The following is a 14845-nucleotide window of genomic DNA, read 5'->3' as shown; positions in this document are numbered from 1 at the left end:
TAACGGTCCGAGCCCAGGTCTGACAGAACCTGTGGTTAACGGTCCGAGCCCAGGTCTGACAGAACCTGTGGTTAACGGTCCGAGCCCAGGTCTGACAGAACCTGTGGTTAACGGTCCGAGCCCAGGTCTGACAGAACCTGTGGTTAACGGTCAGAGCCCAGTTCTGACAGAACCTGTGGTTAACGGTCAGAGCCCAGGTCTGACAGAACCTGTGGTTAACGGTCAGAGCCCAGTTCTGACAGAACCTGTGGTTAACGGTCAGAGCCCAGTTCTGACAGAACCTGTGGTTAACGGTCAGAGCCCAGGTCTGACAGAACCTGTGGTTAACGGTCCGAGCCCAGGTCTGACAGAACCTGTGGTTAACGGTCCGAGCCCAGTTCTGACAGAACCTGTGGTTAACGGTCCGAGCCCAGGTCTGATAGAACCTGTGGTTAACGGTCCGAGCCCAGGTCTGATAGAACCTGTGGTTAACGGTCCGAGCCCAGTTCTGACAGAACCTGTGGTTAACGGTCCGAGCCCAGGTCTGATAGAACCTGTGGTTAACGGTCCGAGCCCAGGTCTGATAGAACCTGTGGTTAACGGTCCGAGCCCAGGTCTGACAGAACCTGTGGTTAACGGTCCGAGCCCAGGTCTGACAGAACCTGTGGTTAACGGTCCGAGCCCAGGTCTGACAGAACCTGTGGTTAACGGTCCGAGCCCAGGTCTGACAGAACCTGTGGTTAACGGTCAGAGCCCAGTTCTGACAGAACCTGTGGTTAACGGTCAGAGCCCAGGTCTGACAGAACCTGTGGTTAACGGTCCGAGCCCAGGTCTGACAGAACCTGTGGTTAACGGTCCGAGCCCAGTTCTGACAGAACCTGTGGTTAACGGTCCGAGCCCAGGTCTGATAGAACCTGTGGTTAACGGTCCGAGCCCAGGTCTGATAGAACCTGTGGTTAACGGTCCGAGCCCAGTTCTGACAGAACCTGTGGTTAACGGTCCGAGCCCAGGTCTGATAGAACCTGTGGTTAACGGTCCGAGCCCAGGTCTGATAGAACCTGTGGTTAACGGTCCGAGCCCAGGTCTGATAGAACCTGTGGTTAACGGTCCGAGCCCAGGTCTGATAGAACCTGTGGTTAACGGTCAGAGCCCAGGTCTGATAGAACCTGTGGTTAACGGTCAGAGCCCAGGTCTGATAGAACCTGTGGTTAAAGGTCCGAGCCCAGGTCTGACAGAACCTGTGGTTAACGGTCCGAGCCCAGGTCTGACAGAACCTGTGGTTAACGGTCAGAGCCCAGGTCTGATAGAACCTGTGGTTAACGGTCAGAGCCCAGGTCTGATAGAACCTGTGGTTAATGGTCCGAGCCCAGGTCTGACAGAACCTGTGGTTAACGGTCCGAGCCCAGGTCTGACAGAACCTGTGGTTAACGGTCCGAGCCCAGGTCTGACAGAACCTGTGGTTAACGGTCAGAGCCCAGGTCTGATAGAACCTGTGGTTAATGGTACGAGCCCAGGTCTGACAGAACCTGTGGTTAACGGTCAGAGCCCAGGTCTGACAGAACCTGTGGTTAACGGTCAGAGCCCAGGTCTGACAGAACCTGTGGTTAACGGTCCGAGCCCAGGTCTGACAGAACCTGTGGTTAACGGTCAGAGCCCAGGTCTGACAGAACCTGTGGTTAACGGTCAGAGCCCAGGTCTGATAGAACCTGTGGTTAACGGTCCGAGCCCAGGTCTGACAGAACCTGTGGTTAACGGTCAGAGCCCAGGTCTGACAGAACCTGTGGTTAACGGTCAGAGCCCAGGTCTGACAGAACCTGTGGTTAACGGTCCGAGCCCAGGTCTGACAGAACCTGTGGTTAACGGTCAGAGCCCAGGTCTGACAGAACCTGTGGTTAACGGTCAGAGCCCAGGTCTGACAGAACCTGTGGTTAACGGTCAGAGCCCAGGTCTGACAGAACCTGTGGTTAACGGTCCGAGCCCAGGTCTGACAGAACCTGTGGTTAACGGTCAGAGCCCAGGTCTGACAGAACCTGTGGTTAACGGTCAGAGCCCAGGTCTGACAGAACCTGTGGTTAACGGTCAGAGCCCAGGTCTGACAGAACCTGTGGTTAACGGTCAGAGCCCAGGTCTGACAGAACCTGTGGTTAACGGTCAGAGCCCAGGTCTGACAGAACCTGTGGTTAACGGTCCGAGCCCAGGTCTGACAGAACCTGTGGTTAACGGTCAGAGCCCAGGTCTGACAGAACCTGTGGTTAACGGTCAGAGCCCAGGTCTGACAGAACCTGTGGTTAACGGTTCGAGCCCAGGTCTGACAGAACCTGTGGTTAACGGTCCGAGCCCAGGTCTGACAGAACCTGTGGTTAACGGTCAGAGCCCAGTTCTGACAGAACCTGTGGTTAACGGTCAGAGCCCAGGTCTGACAGAACCTGTGGTTAACGGTCCGAGCCCAGGTCTGACAGAACCTGTGGTTAACGGTCCGAGCCCAGTTCTGACAGAACCTGTGGTTAACGGTCCGAGCCCAGGTCTGATAGAACCTGTGGTTAACGGTCCGAGCCCAGGTCTGATAGAACCTGTGGTTAACGGTCCGAGCCCAGTTCTGACAGAACCTGTGGTTAACGGTCCGAGCCCAGGTCTGATAGAACCTGTGGTTAACGGTCCGAGCCCAGGTCTGATAGAACCTGTGGTTAACGGTCCGAGCCCAGGTCTGATAGAACCTGTGGTTAACGGTCCGAGCCCAGGTCTGACAGAACCTGTGGTTAACGGTCCGAGCCCAGGTCTGATAGAACCTGTGGTTAACGGTCCGAGCCCAGGTCTGACAGAACCTGTGGTTAACGGTCCGAGCCCAGGTCTGACAGAACCTGTGGTTAACGGTCCGAGCCCAGGTCTGATAGAACCTGTGGTTAACGGTCCGAGCCCAGTTCTGACAGAACCTGTGGTTAACGGTCCGAGCCCAGGTCTGATAGAACCTGTGGTTAACGGTCCGAGCCCAGGTCTGATAGAACCTGTGGTTAACGGTCCGAGCCCAGGTCTGATAGAACCTGTGGTTAACGGTCCGAGCCCAGGTCTGACAGAACCTGTGGTTAACGGTCCGAGCCCAGGTCTGATAGAACCTGTGGTTAACGGTCAGAGCCCAGGTCTGATAGAACCTGTGGTTAACGGTCAGAGCCCAGGTCTGATAGAACCTGTGGTTAACGGTCCGAGCCCAGGTCTGACAGAACCTGTGGTTAACGGTCCGAGCCCAGGTCTGACAGAACCTGTGGTTAACGGTCAGAGCCCAGGTCTGATAGAACCTGTGGTTAACGGTCAGAGCCCAGGTCTGACAGAACCTGTGGTTAACGGTCAGAGCCCAGGTCTGACAGAACCTGTGGTTAACGGTCAGAGCCCAGGTCTGACAGAACCTGTGGTTAACGGTCCGAGCCCAGGTCTGACAGAACCTGTGGTTAACGGTCCGAGCCCAGGTCTGACAGAACCTGTGGTTAACGGTCAGAGCCCAGGTCTGACAGAACCTGTGGTTAACGGTCAGAGCCCAGGTCTGACAGAACCTGTGGTTAACGGTCCGAGCCCAGGTCTGAGAGAACCTGTGGTTAACGGTCAGAGCCCAGGTCTGACAGAACCTGTGGTTAACGGTCCGAGCCCAGGTCTGACAGAACCTGTGGTTAACGGTCAGAGCCCAGGTCTGACAGAACCTGTGGTTAACGGTCAGAGCCCAGGTCTGACAGAACCTGTGGTTAACGGTCAGAGCCCAGGTCTGACAGAACCTGTGGTTAACGGTCAGAGCCCAGGTCTGACAGAACCTGTGGTTAACGGTCAGAGCCCAGGTCTGACAGAACCTGTGGTTAACGGTCAGAGCCCAGGTCTGACAGAACCTGTGGTTAACGGTCCGAGCCCAGGTCTGACAGAACCTGTGGTTAACGGTCAGAGCCCAGGTCTGACAGAACCTGTGGTTAACGGTCCGAGCCCAGGTCTGACAGAACCTGTGGTTAACGGTCAGAGCCCAGGTCTGACAGAACCTGTGGTTAACGGTCCGAGCCCAGGTCTGACAGAACCTGTGGTTAACGGTCAGAGCCCAGGTCTGACAGAACCTGTGGTTAACGGTCCGAGCCCAGGTCTGACAGAACCTGTGGTTAACGGTCAGAGCCCAGGTCTGACAGAACCTGTGGTTAACGGTCCGAGCCCAGGTCTGACAGAACCTGTGGTTAACGGTCAGAGCCCAGGTCTGACAGAACCTGTGGTTAACGGTCAGAGCCCAGGTCTGACAGAACCTGTGGTTAACGGTCAGAGCCCAGGTCTGACAGAACCTGTGGTTAACGGTCCGAGCCCAGGTCTGACAGAACCTGTGGTTAACGGTCCGAGCCCAGGTCTGACAGAACCTGTGGTTAACGGTCCGAGCCCAGGTCTGACAGAACCTGTGGTTAACGGTCCGAGCCCAGGTCTGACAGAACCTGTGGTTAACGGTCCGAGCCCAGGTCTGACAGAACCTGTGGTTAATGGTCCGAGCCCAGGTCTGACAGAACCTGTGGTTAATGGTCCGAGCCCAGGTCTGACAGAACCTGTGGTTAACGGTCAGAGCCCAGGTCTGACAGAACCTGTGGTTAACGGTCAGAGCCCAGGTCTGACAGAACCTGTGGTTAACGGTCCGAGCCCAGGTCTGACAGAACCTGTGGTTAACGGTCAGAGCCCAGGTCTGACAGAACCTGTGGTTAACGGTCAGAGCCCAGGTCTGACAGAACCTGTGGTTAACGGTCCGAGCCCAGGTCTGACAGAACCTGTGGTTAACGGTCAGAGCCCAGGTCTGACAGAACCTGTGGTTAACGGTCAGAGCCCAGGTCTGACAGAACCTGTGGTTAACGGTCAGAGCCCAGGTCTGACAGAACCTGTGGTTAACGGTCAGAGCCCAGGTCTGACAGAACCTGTGGTTAACGGTCAGAGCCCAGGTCTGACAGAACCTGTGGTTAACGGTCCGAGCCCAGGTCTGACAGAACCTGTGGTTAACGGTCAGAGCCCAGGTCTGACAGAACCTGTGGTTAACGGTCAGAGCCCAGGTCTGACAGAACCTGTGGTTAACGGTTCGAGCCCAGGTCTGACAGAACCTGTGGTTAACGGTCCGAGCCCAGGTCTGACAGAACCTGTGGTTAACGGTCAGAGCCCAGTTCTGACAGAACCTGTGGTTAACGGTCAGAGCCCAGGTCTGACAGAACCTGTGGTTAACGGTCCGAGCCCAGGTCTGACAGAACCTGTGGTTAACGGTCCGAGCCCAGTTCTGACAGAACCTGTGGTTAACGGTCCGAGCCCAGGTCTGATAGAACCTGTGGTTAACGGTCCGAGCCCAGGTCTGATAGAACCTGTGGTTAACGGTCCGAGCCCAGTTCTGACAGAACCTGTGGTTAACGGTCCGAGCCCAGGTCTGATAGAACGTGTGGTTAACGGTCCGAGCCCAGGTCTGATAGAACCTGTGGTTAACGGTCCGAGCCCAGGTCTGATAGAACCTGTGGTTAACGGTCCGAGCCCAGGTCTGACAGAACCTGTGGTTAACGGTCCGAGCCCAGGTCTGATAGAACCTGTGGTTAACGGTCAGAGCCCAGGTCTGATAGAACCTGTGGTTAACGGTCAGAGCCCAGGTCTGATAGAACCTGTGGTTAACGGTCCGAGCCCAGGTCTGACAGAACCTGTGGTTAACGGTCCGAGCCCAGGTCTGACAGAACCTGTGGTTAACGGTCAGAGCCCAGGTCTGATAGAACCTGTGGTTAACGGTCAGAGCCCAGGTCTGACAGAACCTGTGGTTAACGGTCAGAGCCCAGGTCTGACAGAACCTGTGGTTAACGGTCAGAGCCCAGGTCTGACAGAACCTGTGGTTAACGGTCCGAGCCCAGGTCTGACAGAACCTGTGGTTAACGGTCCGAGCCCAGGTCTGACAGAACCTGTGGTTAACGGTCAGAGCCCAGGTCTGACAGAACCTGTGGTTAACGGTCAGAGCCCAGGTCTGACAGAACCTGTGGTTAACGGTCCGAGCCCAGGTCTGAGAGAACCTGTGGTTAACGGTCAGAGCCCAGGTCTGACAGAACCTGTGGTTAACGGTCCGAGCCCAGGTCTGACAGAACCTGTGGTTAACGGTCAGAGCCCAGGTCTGACAGAACCTGTGGTTAACGGTCAGAGCCCAGGTCTGACAGAACCTGTGGTTAACGGTCAGAGCCCAGGTCTGACAGAACCTGTGGTTAACGGTCAGAGCCCAGGTCTGACAGAACCTGTGGTTAACGGTCAGAGCCCAGGTCTGACAGAACCTGTGGTTAACGGTCAGAGCCCAGGTCTGACAGAACCTGTGGTTAACGGTCCGAGCCCAGGTCTGACAGAACCTGTGGTTAACGGTCAGAGCCCAGGTCTGACAGAACCTGTGGTTAACGGTCAGAGCCCAGGTCTGACAGAACCTGTGGTTAACGGTCAGAGCCCAGGTCTGACAGAACCTGTGGTTAACGGTCCGAGCCCAGGTCTGACAGAACCTGTGGTTAACGGTCAGAGCCCAGGTCTGACAGAACCTGTGGTTAACGGTCCGAGCCCAGGTCTGACAGAACCTGTGGTTAACGGTCAGAGCCCAGGTCTGACAGAACCTGTGGTTAACGGTCCGAGCCCAGGTCTGACAGAACCTGTGGTTAACGGTCAGAGCCCAGGTCTGACAGAACCTGTGGTTAACGGTCCGAGCCCAGGTCTGACAGAACCTGTGGTTAACGGTCAGAGCCCAGGTCTGACAGAACCTGTGGTTAACGGTCCGAGCCCAGGTCTGACAGAACCTGTGGTTAACGGTCAGAGCCCAGGTCTGACAGAACCTGTGGTTAACGGTCAGAGCCCAGGTCTGACAGAACCTGTGGTTAACGGTCAGAGCCCAGGTCTGACAGAACCTGTGGTTAACGGTCCGAGCCCAGGTCTGACAGAACCTGTGGTTAACGGTCCGAGCCCAGGTCTGACAGAACCTGTGGTTAACGGTCCGAGCCCAGGTCTGACAGAACCTGTGGTTAACGGTCCGAGCCCAGGTCTGACAGAACCTGTGGTTAACGGTCCGAGCCCAGGTCTGACAGAACCTGTGGTTAATGGTCCGAGCCCAGGTCTGACAGAACCTGTGGTTAATGGTCCGAGCCCAGGTCTGACAGAACCTGTGGTTAATGGTCAGAGCCCAGGTCTGACAGAACCTGTGGTTAACGGTCCGAGCCCAGGTCTGATAGAACCTGTGGTTAACGGTCAGAGCCCAGGTCTGACAGAACCTGTGGTTAATGGTCAGAGCCCAGGTCTGACAGAACCTGTGGTTAACGGTCCGAGCCCAGGTCTGATAGAACCGGTGCAGATGATCTTGGTGCTGCTGTAACTCCTCCTTAGTGAGAGACAGCAGCACCAGGTCATCTGTCTACAGCAGACCCTCCTTAGTGGGAGACAGCAGCACCAGGTCATCTGTCTACAGCAGACCCTCCTTAGTGGGAGACAGCAGACCCTCCTTAGTGGGAGACAGCAGCACCGGGTCATCTGCATACAGCAGACCCTCCTTAGTGGGAGACATGGAGAGTTCATGCTTGAGTGTGTGTGTGTGTGTGTGTGTGTGTGTGTGTGTGTGTGTGTGTGTGTGTGTGTGTGTGTGTGTGTGTGTGTGTGTGTGTGTGTGTGTGTGTGTGTGTGTGTGTGTGTTCATGCTCGGGTGTGTATGTTTGTGTGTGTGTGTGTGTGTGTGTGTGTGTGTGTGTGTGTGTGCTCTGAAATTGTAATTTAGCGTCAGGCTTGAATGGCACCCCGTCAATTCCTATATAGAATCAAGCTCCGTCACTGTCTCTTGACAGGAAGCAGAGAGGAAGAGGATGAGAATATGAAAGTACGCTCCTCACACTCCTCACACTCCTCACACTCCTCACCCTCCTCACACTCCTCACACTCCTCACACTCCTCACCCTCCTCACACTCCTCACCCTCCTCATCCTCCTCACACTCCTCACACTCCTCACACTCCTCACCCTCCTCACACTCCTCACACTCCTCACCCTCCTCACCCTCCTCACACTCCTCATACTCCTCACACTCCTCACCCTCCTCACACTCCTCATACTCCTCACACTCCTCACACTCCTCACACTCACACTCCTCACACTCCTCACCCTCCTCACACTCCTCACACTCCTCACACTCCTCACACTCCTCATACTCCTCACACTCCTCACACTCCTCACACTCACACTCCTCACACTCCTCACACTCACACTCCTCACACTCCTCACACTCCTCACCCTCCTCACACTCCTCATACTCCTCACACTCCTCACCCTCCTCACACTCCTCACACTCACACTCCTCACACTCATCACCCTCCTCACACTCCTCACACTCCTCACACTCCTCACCCTCCTCACACTCCTCACACTCACACTCCTCACACTCCTCACACTCACACTCCTCACACTCCTCACACTCACACTCCTCACACTCCACACACTCACACTCCTCACACTCCTCACCCTCCTCACACTCCTCACACTCCTCACACTCCTCATACTCCTCACACTCCTCACACTCCTCACACTCACACTCCTCACACTCCTCACACTCACACTCCTCACACTCCTCACACTCCTCACACTCCTCACACTCACACTCCTCACACTCCTCACACTCCTCACACTCACACTGGTCACACTCCTCACACTCCTCACACTCCTCACATTCACACTCCTCACACTCCTCACACTGGTCACCCTCCTCACACTCCTCACACTCCTCACACTCCTCACCCTCCTCACACTCCTCACCCTCCTCACACTCCTCACACTCCTCACACTCCTCACACTCCTCACACTCACACACCTCACACTCCTCACACTCACCCTCCTCACACTCCTCACACTCCTCACCCTCCTCACACTCCTCACACTCCTCACCCTCCTCACACTGGTCACACTCCTCACACTCCTCACACTCCTCACACTGGTCACCCTCCTCACACTCCTCACACTCCTCACCCTCCTCACACTCCTCACCCTCCTCACACTCCTCACACTCCTCACACTCCTCACCCTCCTCACACTGGTCACCCACTATAGGCTGCTTCCCAAAAGGGAGCCTTTCCCCCCAGTGCGTTACTTTAGAAGGCCAGCATCCCGGAGTCGCCTCTTCACTGTTGACGTTGAGACTGGTGTTTTGCAGGGGGAACTATTTTAATGAAGCTGCCAGTTGAGAACTTTTGAGGCGTCTGTTTCTCAAACTAGACACTCTAGTGTACTTGTCCTCTTGCTCAGTTGTGCACCGGGGCCACCCACTCCTCTTTTCTATTCTGGTTAGAGACGGTGTGTGCTGTTCTGTGAAGGGAGTAGTACACAGTGTTGTACGAGATCTTCAGTTTCTTGGCAATTTCTCACATGGAATAGCCTTCACTTCTCAGAACAAGAATAGACTGATGAGTTTCAGAAGAAAGGTCTTTGTTTCTGGCCATTTTGAGCCTGTAATCGAACCCACAAATGTTGATGCTCCAGATACTCAACTAGTCTAAAGAAGGCCAGTTTTATTGCTTATTTAATCAGAACAACAGTTTTCAGCTGTGCTAACATAATTGCAAAAGGGCTTTCTAATGATCAATTAGCCTTTTTAAATGATAAACTTGGATTAGCTAACACAACGTGCCACTGGAACACAGGAGTGATGGTTGCTGATAATGGGGCCTCTGTACACCTATGTAGATATCCCATTAAAAATCAGCCGTTTCCAGCTACAATAGTCATTTAAAACATTAACAATGTCTACACTGTATTTCTGATCAATTTGATGTTATTTTAATGGACAGAAACAAGGACATTTATAAGTGACCCTGTAACGGCTGTCGTCTTCCTCCTCGTACGAGGAGGAGAAGTTTGAAGGATTGGAGGACCAATGCGCAGCGTGGTAATTGTTCATCTTAATTTAATGAAAGGTGAACAACTCAAAATACAACAACAAAGTGAAAACCGAAACAGTTCTATCTGGTGCAGACACACAAAGACTGAAAACAACCACCCACAAAACCCAACAGAAAACAGGCTACCTAAATATGGTTCCCAATCAGGGACAACGATTGACAGCTGCCTCTGATTGAGAACCATATCAGGCCAAACACAGAAAACCAACACAGAAATAGAAAACATAGATTACCCACCCAACTCACGCCCTGACCACACTAAAACAAAGAAAATACAAAAGAACTATGGTCAGAACGTGACAGACCCCAAACTTTTGAACGGTAGTGTGTATATATATAAGGAAAAGGGTGTCATTTGGGACACAGCCGTGCTTTGGCTCTACATGCTTTCAAATGATCTGGTGAACAGACACAATACTAACTAATACAACGGATACATGTATTTCAGTCTGTGTGTGTGAGAGAGAGAGCGAGAGAGAGAGAGAGGGGAGCAAGAGCGAACGAGAGAGAGAGATAGAGAGAGAGGGAGCAAGAGCGAACGAGAGAGAGAGAGAGAGATAGAGAGAGAGAGGGAGCAAGAGCGAACGAGAGAGAGAGAGAGAGAGAGATAGAGAGAGAGAGGGGAGCAAGAGCGAACGAGAGAGAGAGAGAGAGAGAGAGAGAGAGAGAGAGAGAGAGAGAGAGAGAGAGAGATAGAGAGAGAGAGAGAGAGAGAGAGAGTGTTTCTGTGTGTGTGCGTGGCAGGCTGAAGAGGCTGAGGGTGAGTGCATCGTGACTGGGTGGTGGTTTGAGTGGGCGTTGGGGAGTAGGGTGATGGTGGAAGTCGTGTGGTGTGTATGTGAGAGTGTTGAGCTACGATGTGGGAGAGCAGATACAACTCTGTTAGGCGTTTCTTCTATATTATAAAACCGCTGAGAATAACAATCAACGCAGGAAAGAAAGAGAGAGAGACAGCAAAACAGAGAGAGAGAGAGAGCAAAACAAAGAGAGAGATAGCAAAATAAAGAGAGAGATAGCAAAACAGAGAGAGATAGAATAACAAAGAGAGATAGAATAACAAAGAGGGAGAGAGATAGAAAAACAAAGAGGGAGAGAGATAGAAAAACAAAGAGGGAGAGAGATAGAAAAACAAAGAGGGAGAGACAGCAAAACAGAGAGAGAGAGACAGCAAAACAAAGAGGGATAGAGAGAGATAGCAAAACAAAGAGAGAGATAGAAAAACAAAGAGAGAGATAGAAAAACAAAGAGAGAGATAGAAAAACAAAAAGATAGAAAAACAAAGAGAGAGAGAGAGAGAGAGAGAGATAGCAAAACAACGAGAGAGATAGCAAAACAAAGAGAGAGATAGCAAAACAAAAGAGAGAGAGACAGCAAAACAAAGAGGGATAGAGAGAGATAGCAAAACAAAGAGGGATAGAGAGAGATAGCAAAACAAAGAGAGAGAGAGCAAAACAAAGAGAGAGCAAAACAAAGAGAGAGAGAGAGAGAGAGAGAGATAGCAAAACAAAGAGAGAGATAGCAAAACAAAGAGAGAGATAGCAAAACAAAGAGATAGATAGAAAAACAAAGAGAGAGATAGAAAAACAAAGAGAGAGATAGCAAAACAAAAAGAGAGAGACAGCAAAACAGAGAGAGAGAGAGACAGCAAAACAGAGAGAGCGAGAGAGAGACAGCAAAACAAAAAGAGAGAGAGACAGCAAAACAGAGAGAGAGATAGAAAAACAAAAAGAGAGAGAGAGATAGCAAAACAAAGGGAGAGATAGCAAAACTGTAACGGCTCTCGTTTGTAGAAGGAAGAGTGGACCAAGGCGCAGCGTGGTAGGCGTACATCGTCTTTTTATTGATGACACCAAAACAAAATAACAAAGACAAAAAAAACGAAAGTGAACAGTTCTGTCAGGCACAGACACTAAACAGAAAACAAGATCCCACAAAACCAAAAAGGAAAATGACAACTTATATATGATCCCCAATCAGAGACAACGATAGATACCTGCCTCTGATTGGGAACCACACTCGGCCAAAAACAAAGAAATAGATAACATAGACTTTCCCACCCGAGTCACACCCTGACCTAACCAAACATTGAGAATAATAAGGATCTCTAAGGTCAGGGCGTGACAAAAACAAAGAGAGAGAGATAGCAAAACAAAGAGGGAGAGAGAGAGAGATCGGAAAGGAGAGAATGAAGACACGATGATATGAAAAGACAGGAAGGGAATTAGAAGAATAGAAGTAGAACAGAATTTCAAAGTAGACTTCCACCTACACTCTGCTATTCGACTCGTGGATAACTCAGGTAAACAACGGCATCTTCTGCATTAACTTACACTGCACTGTATACACAAAGAGGTCTAGGCTGTCCAATGTCTGCTCCAGTCACGATTACATTATTGACATATAATTCACTTTCTCTTTGTTGCTTTTGTTCTACATACTACATTACTGCCTCTTCAATTTTACGACTCCCTAATTTCAAAGATGAAAGCTTGTAATGCGATTTTTTCCCTCTCATTCCCTCTCAAACGTGCACCTCTTGGGGTCCCCCAGGACAGAGTTTGTAAAACGCTGCATTAGGGCCTAATAGAGTCGTCTGAGTGGTGTCTTTGATGTTGTTCGTTAGGGCAGGGAACTTCACGATACGATATCATCACCATACTCAGGTGCCGATACGATATGTATTCTCACCATTCTATATGTATTACGAGTTTGATACTGGGATTTTATTGGTGAATCGATATTCCAAACATATTTCTCGCCGTATGTCTGCTGCAGAGAGACAAGAGAAAATGAGTTTCGATCAGTCATGGAAATATAAGTGCTGGAAATGTGTTTGTTTATGCTATTTAAAAAGAAGATGGAGAACAAGCTATAAGATTTTAAAAAATACTGGAGTTTTGGCGTTGGTACAGACTACTAAAGCTAGCTGACGCTACCTAGCAACATAAACATAATATCATCCAAAAGTATATCGAGCTATGGGACTGTATAGACCCCCCCCGCTCCCTCCGTCACTATTGGTCATTGATCATGTATAGACCCCCCGCTCCCTGACCCCCCCCCGCTCCCTCCGTCACTATTGGTCATTGATCATGCCTGAGTCTTTCACGGGAGACTTTTGATATCTCCCTTTGAATCAGATGTTGTTTCCTCGGAGGAGAAAAGCATGCAGACGTTTAAAAAAAAAAAAAAGATATGATACTTAGCGTTTTATCTAGAAAATGTCTGCCACAACTAGCGAAAGATGACAAGGCGGAGACCGTACCATAGCCATCGTGCCTATCCTACCCCTTTAAATGTAGTCGAGTGCATACATACCCTAGTCTGCTCTACAAAACCAAGAGGACATACCCTAGTCTGCTCTACAAAACCAAGAGGACATACCCTAGTCTGCTCTACAAAACCAAGAGGACATACCCTAGTCTGCTCTACAAAACCAAGAGGACATACCCTAGTCTGCTCTACAAAACCAAGAGGAAGACACACGACAAGTCTGCTCAGAGATCTGAGTAGCATACAATCTACTCTACAGTAGGGTTGCAAAAATTCCTGGAATGTTCCAGAAATTCCCAGGTTTAACAGAAATCTTGGTTGGAGGATTTTCCCGGATTTCCTGCTTCCCTCCTAATTCCTTTAATCTCCCAACCAGGATTTCTGGATTCCCACCCTACAGCAATACCAACCTTACCTGAGCTCATCTGTCCAAAGCCTAACCCCTCTACCCCCTAATCCCTAACACTGTCATTTACTGACCTTTGCCCTTCACCCGCTAGAACCCAGAGGACCCAGAGTGTGGGTCAGGAGCCCCTGAAGAGGCAGGGGTCGTCGTCCTCAGGTCGCGCCCCGCAGCCCCTCTCCGCTCAGGCCATCAAACACATCTGGGTACGCACCGCCCTCTTCGAGAAGGTCCTGGACAAGATCGTACAGTACATTGTGGATAACTCCAGGTAAAAAAATAAATAAAAAAAAATGGAAAACTTCTGCATTAATTTACGCTGCACTGTATATGCAAAGAGCTATAGTTTATCAATGTCTGTTCCAGTCATGATTACGTTATTTTAAATTGAATTAGCTTTTCTCCCTGTTGCTCTTGTTCTGCACTCTACATTACTGCTTCTAATTTCATTGACTGTTTTCTCCTACATTAGGCCTAATGGGGTGTTTTTCCTGTTGGTCTCACTGCTCTTTTGTTGTTTCTCTACGGTGTGTGTGTGTGTGTGTGTGTGTGTGTGTGTGTGTGTGTGTGTGTGTGTGTGTGTGTGTGTGTGTGTGTGTGTGTGTGTGTGTGTGTGTGTGTGTGTGTGTGTGTGTGTGTGTGTGTGTGTGTGTGTGTGTGTGTGTGTTGTCTCTACAGTAAGTACTATGAGAGGGAGTCTCTGATGCATGACGCAGTGTTTGGACCCATCCTGGCATGTCTACTGGGTAAGTTGCCACGAGCTGTTATAAAAAATGCTACATTTGTTTGTTAAAATGCTACATTGGGATGTTATAATGCTACATTTAGGTGACACAAAAGCACATACTGTAGATACTATTTTTTGCTTATATTTACTCTCCCTCCCCCCTCCCTCTCCCCTCCCTCCTCCCTCTCCCCCCCTCTCCCCTCCCTCTCCCCCTCCCTCTCCCCTCTCTCCCTCCCCCCTCCCTCTCCCCTCCCTCCTCCCTCCTCCCTCCCTCTCCCCTCTCCTCTCCCCCTCCCTCTCCCCTCTCTCCCCTCCCTCCTCCCTCTCCCCTCCCTCTCTCCCCCCTCCCTCTCCCCTCCCTCCTCCCTCTCCCCTCCCTCCTCCCTCTCCCCTCCCTCCTCCCTCTCCCCTCCCTCCTCCCTCTCCCCCTCCCTCTCCCCTCTCTCCCCTCCCTCCTCCCTCTCCCCTCCCTCTCTCCCCCCTCCCTCTCCCCTCCCTCCTCCCTCTCCCCTCCCTCGCTCCCCCCTCCCTCTCCCCTCCCTCCTCCTTC

At 51.5% G+C, this 14845-nt stretch overlaps 1 protein-coding gene across 2 annotated transcripts in view; it reads left to right on the top strand.

Moving 5' to 3' along the window:
- The window catches only part of LOC139548400 (small G protein signaling modulator 2-like), a 189585-nt gene that overhangs the window by 95994 nt on the left and 78746 nt on the right, over positions 1–14845 (top strand). For both annotated transcript variants that reach the window (XM_071358074.1, XM_071358075.1), the window contains exons 4-5: positions 13666–13839; positions 14247–14314. In XM_071358074.1, coding sequence (XP_071214175.1) covers positions 13666–13839; positions 14247–14314 — 242 coding nt within the window. The remainder of the gene's footprint in view (positions 1–13665; positions 13840–14246; positions 14315–14845) is intronic.

Source organism: Salvelinus alpinus, chromosome 21 (genome assembly GCF_045679555.1).
Source record: "Salvelinus alpinus chromosome 21, SLU_Salpinus.1, whole genome shotgun sequence".
Taxonomy (NCBI): domain Eukaryota; kingdom Metazoa; phylum Chordata; class Actinopteri; order Salmoniformes; family Salmonidae; genus Salvelinus; species Salvelinus alpinus.
The sequence above is the reverse complement of the archived record's forward strand: the minus strand, read 5'-3'. Positions and strand labels throughout refer to the sequence as shown.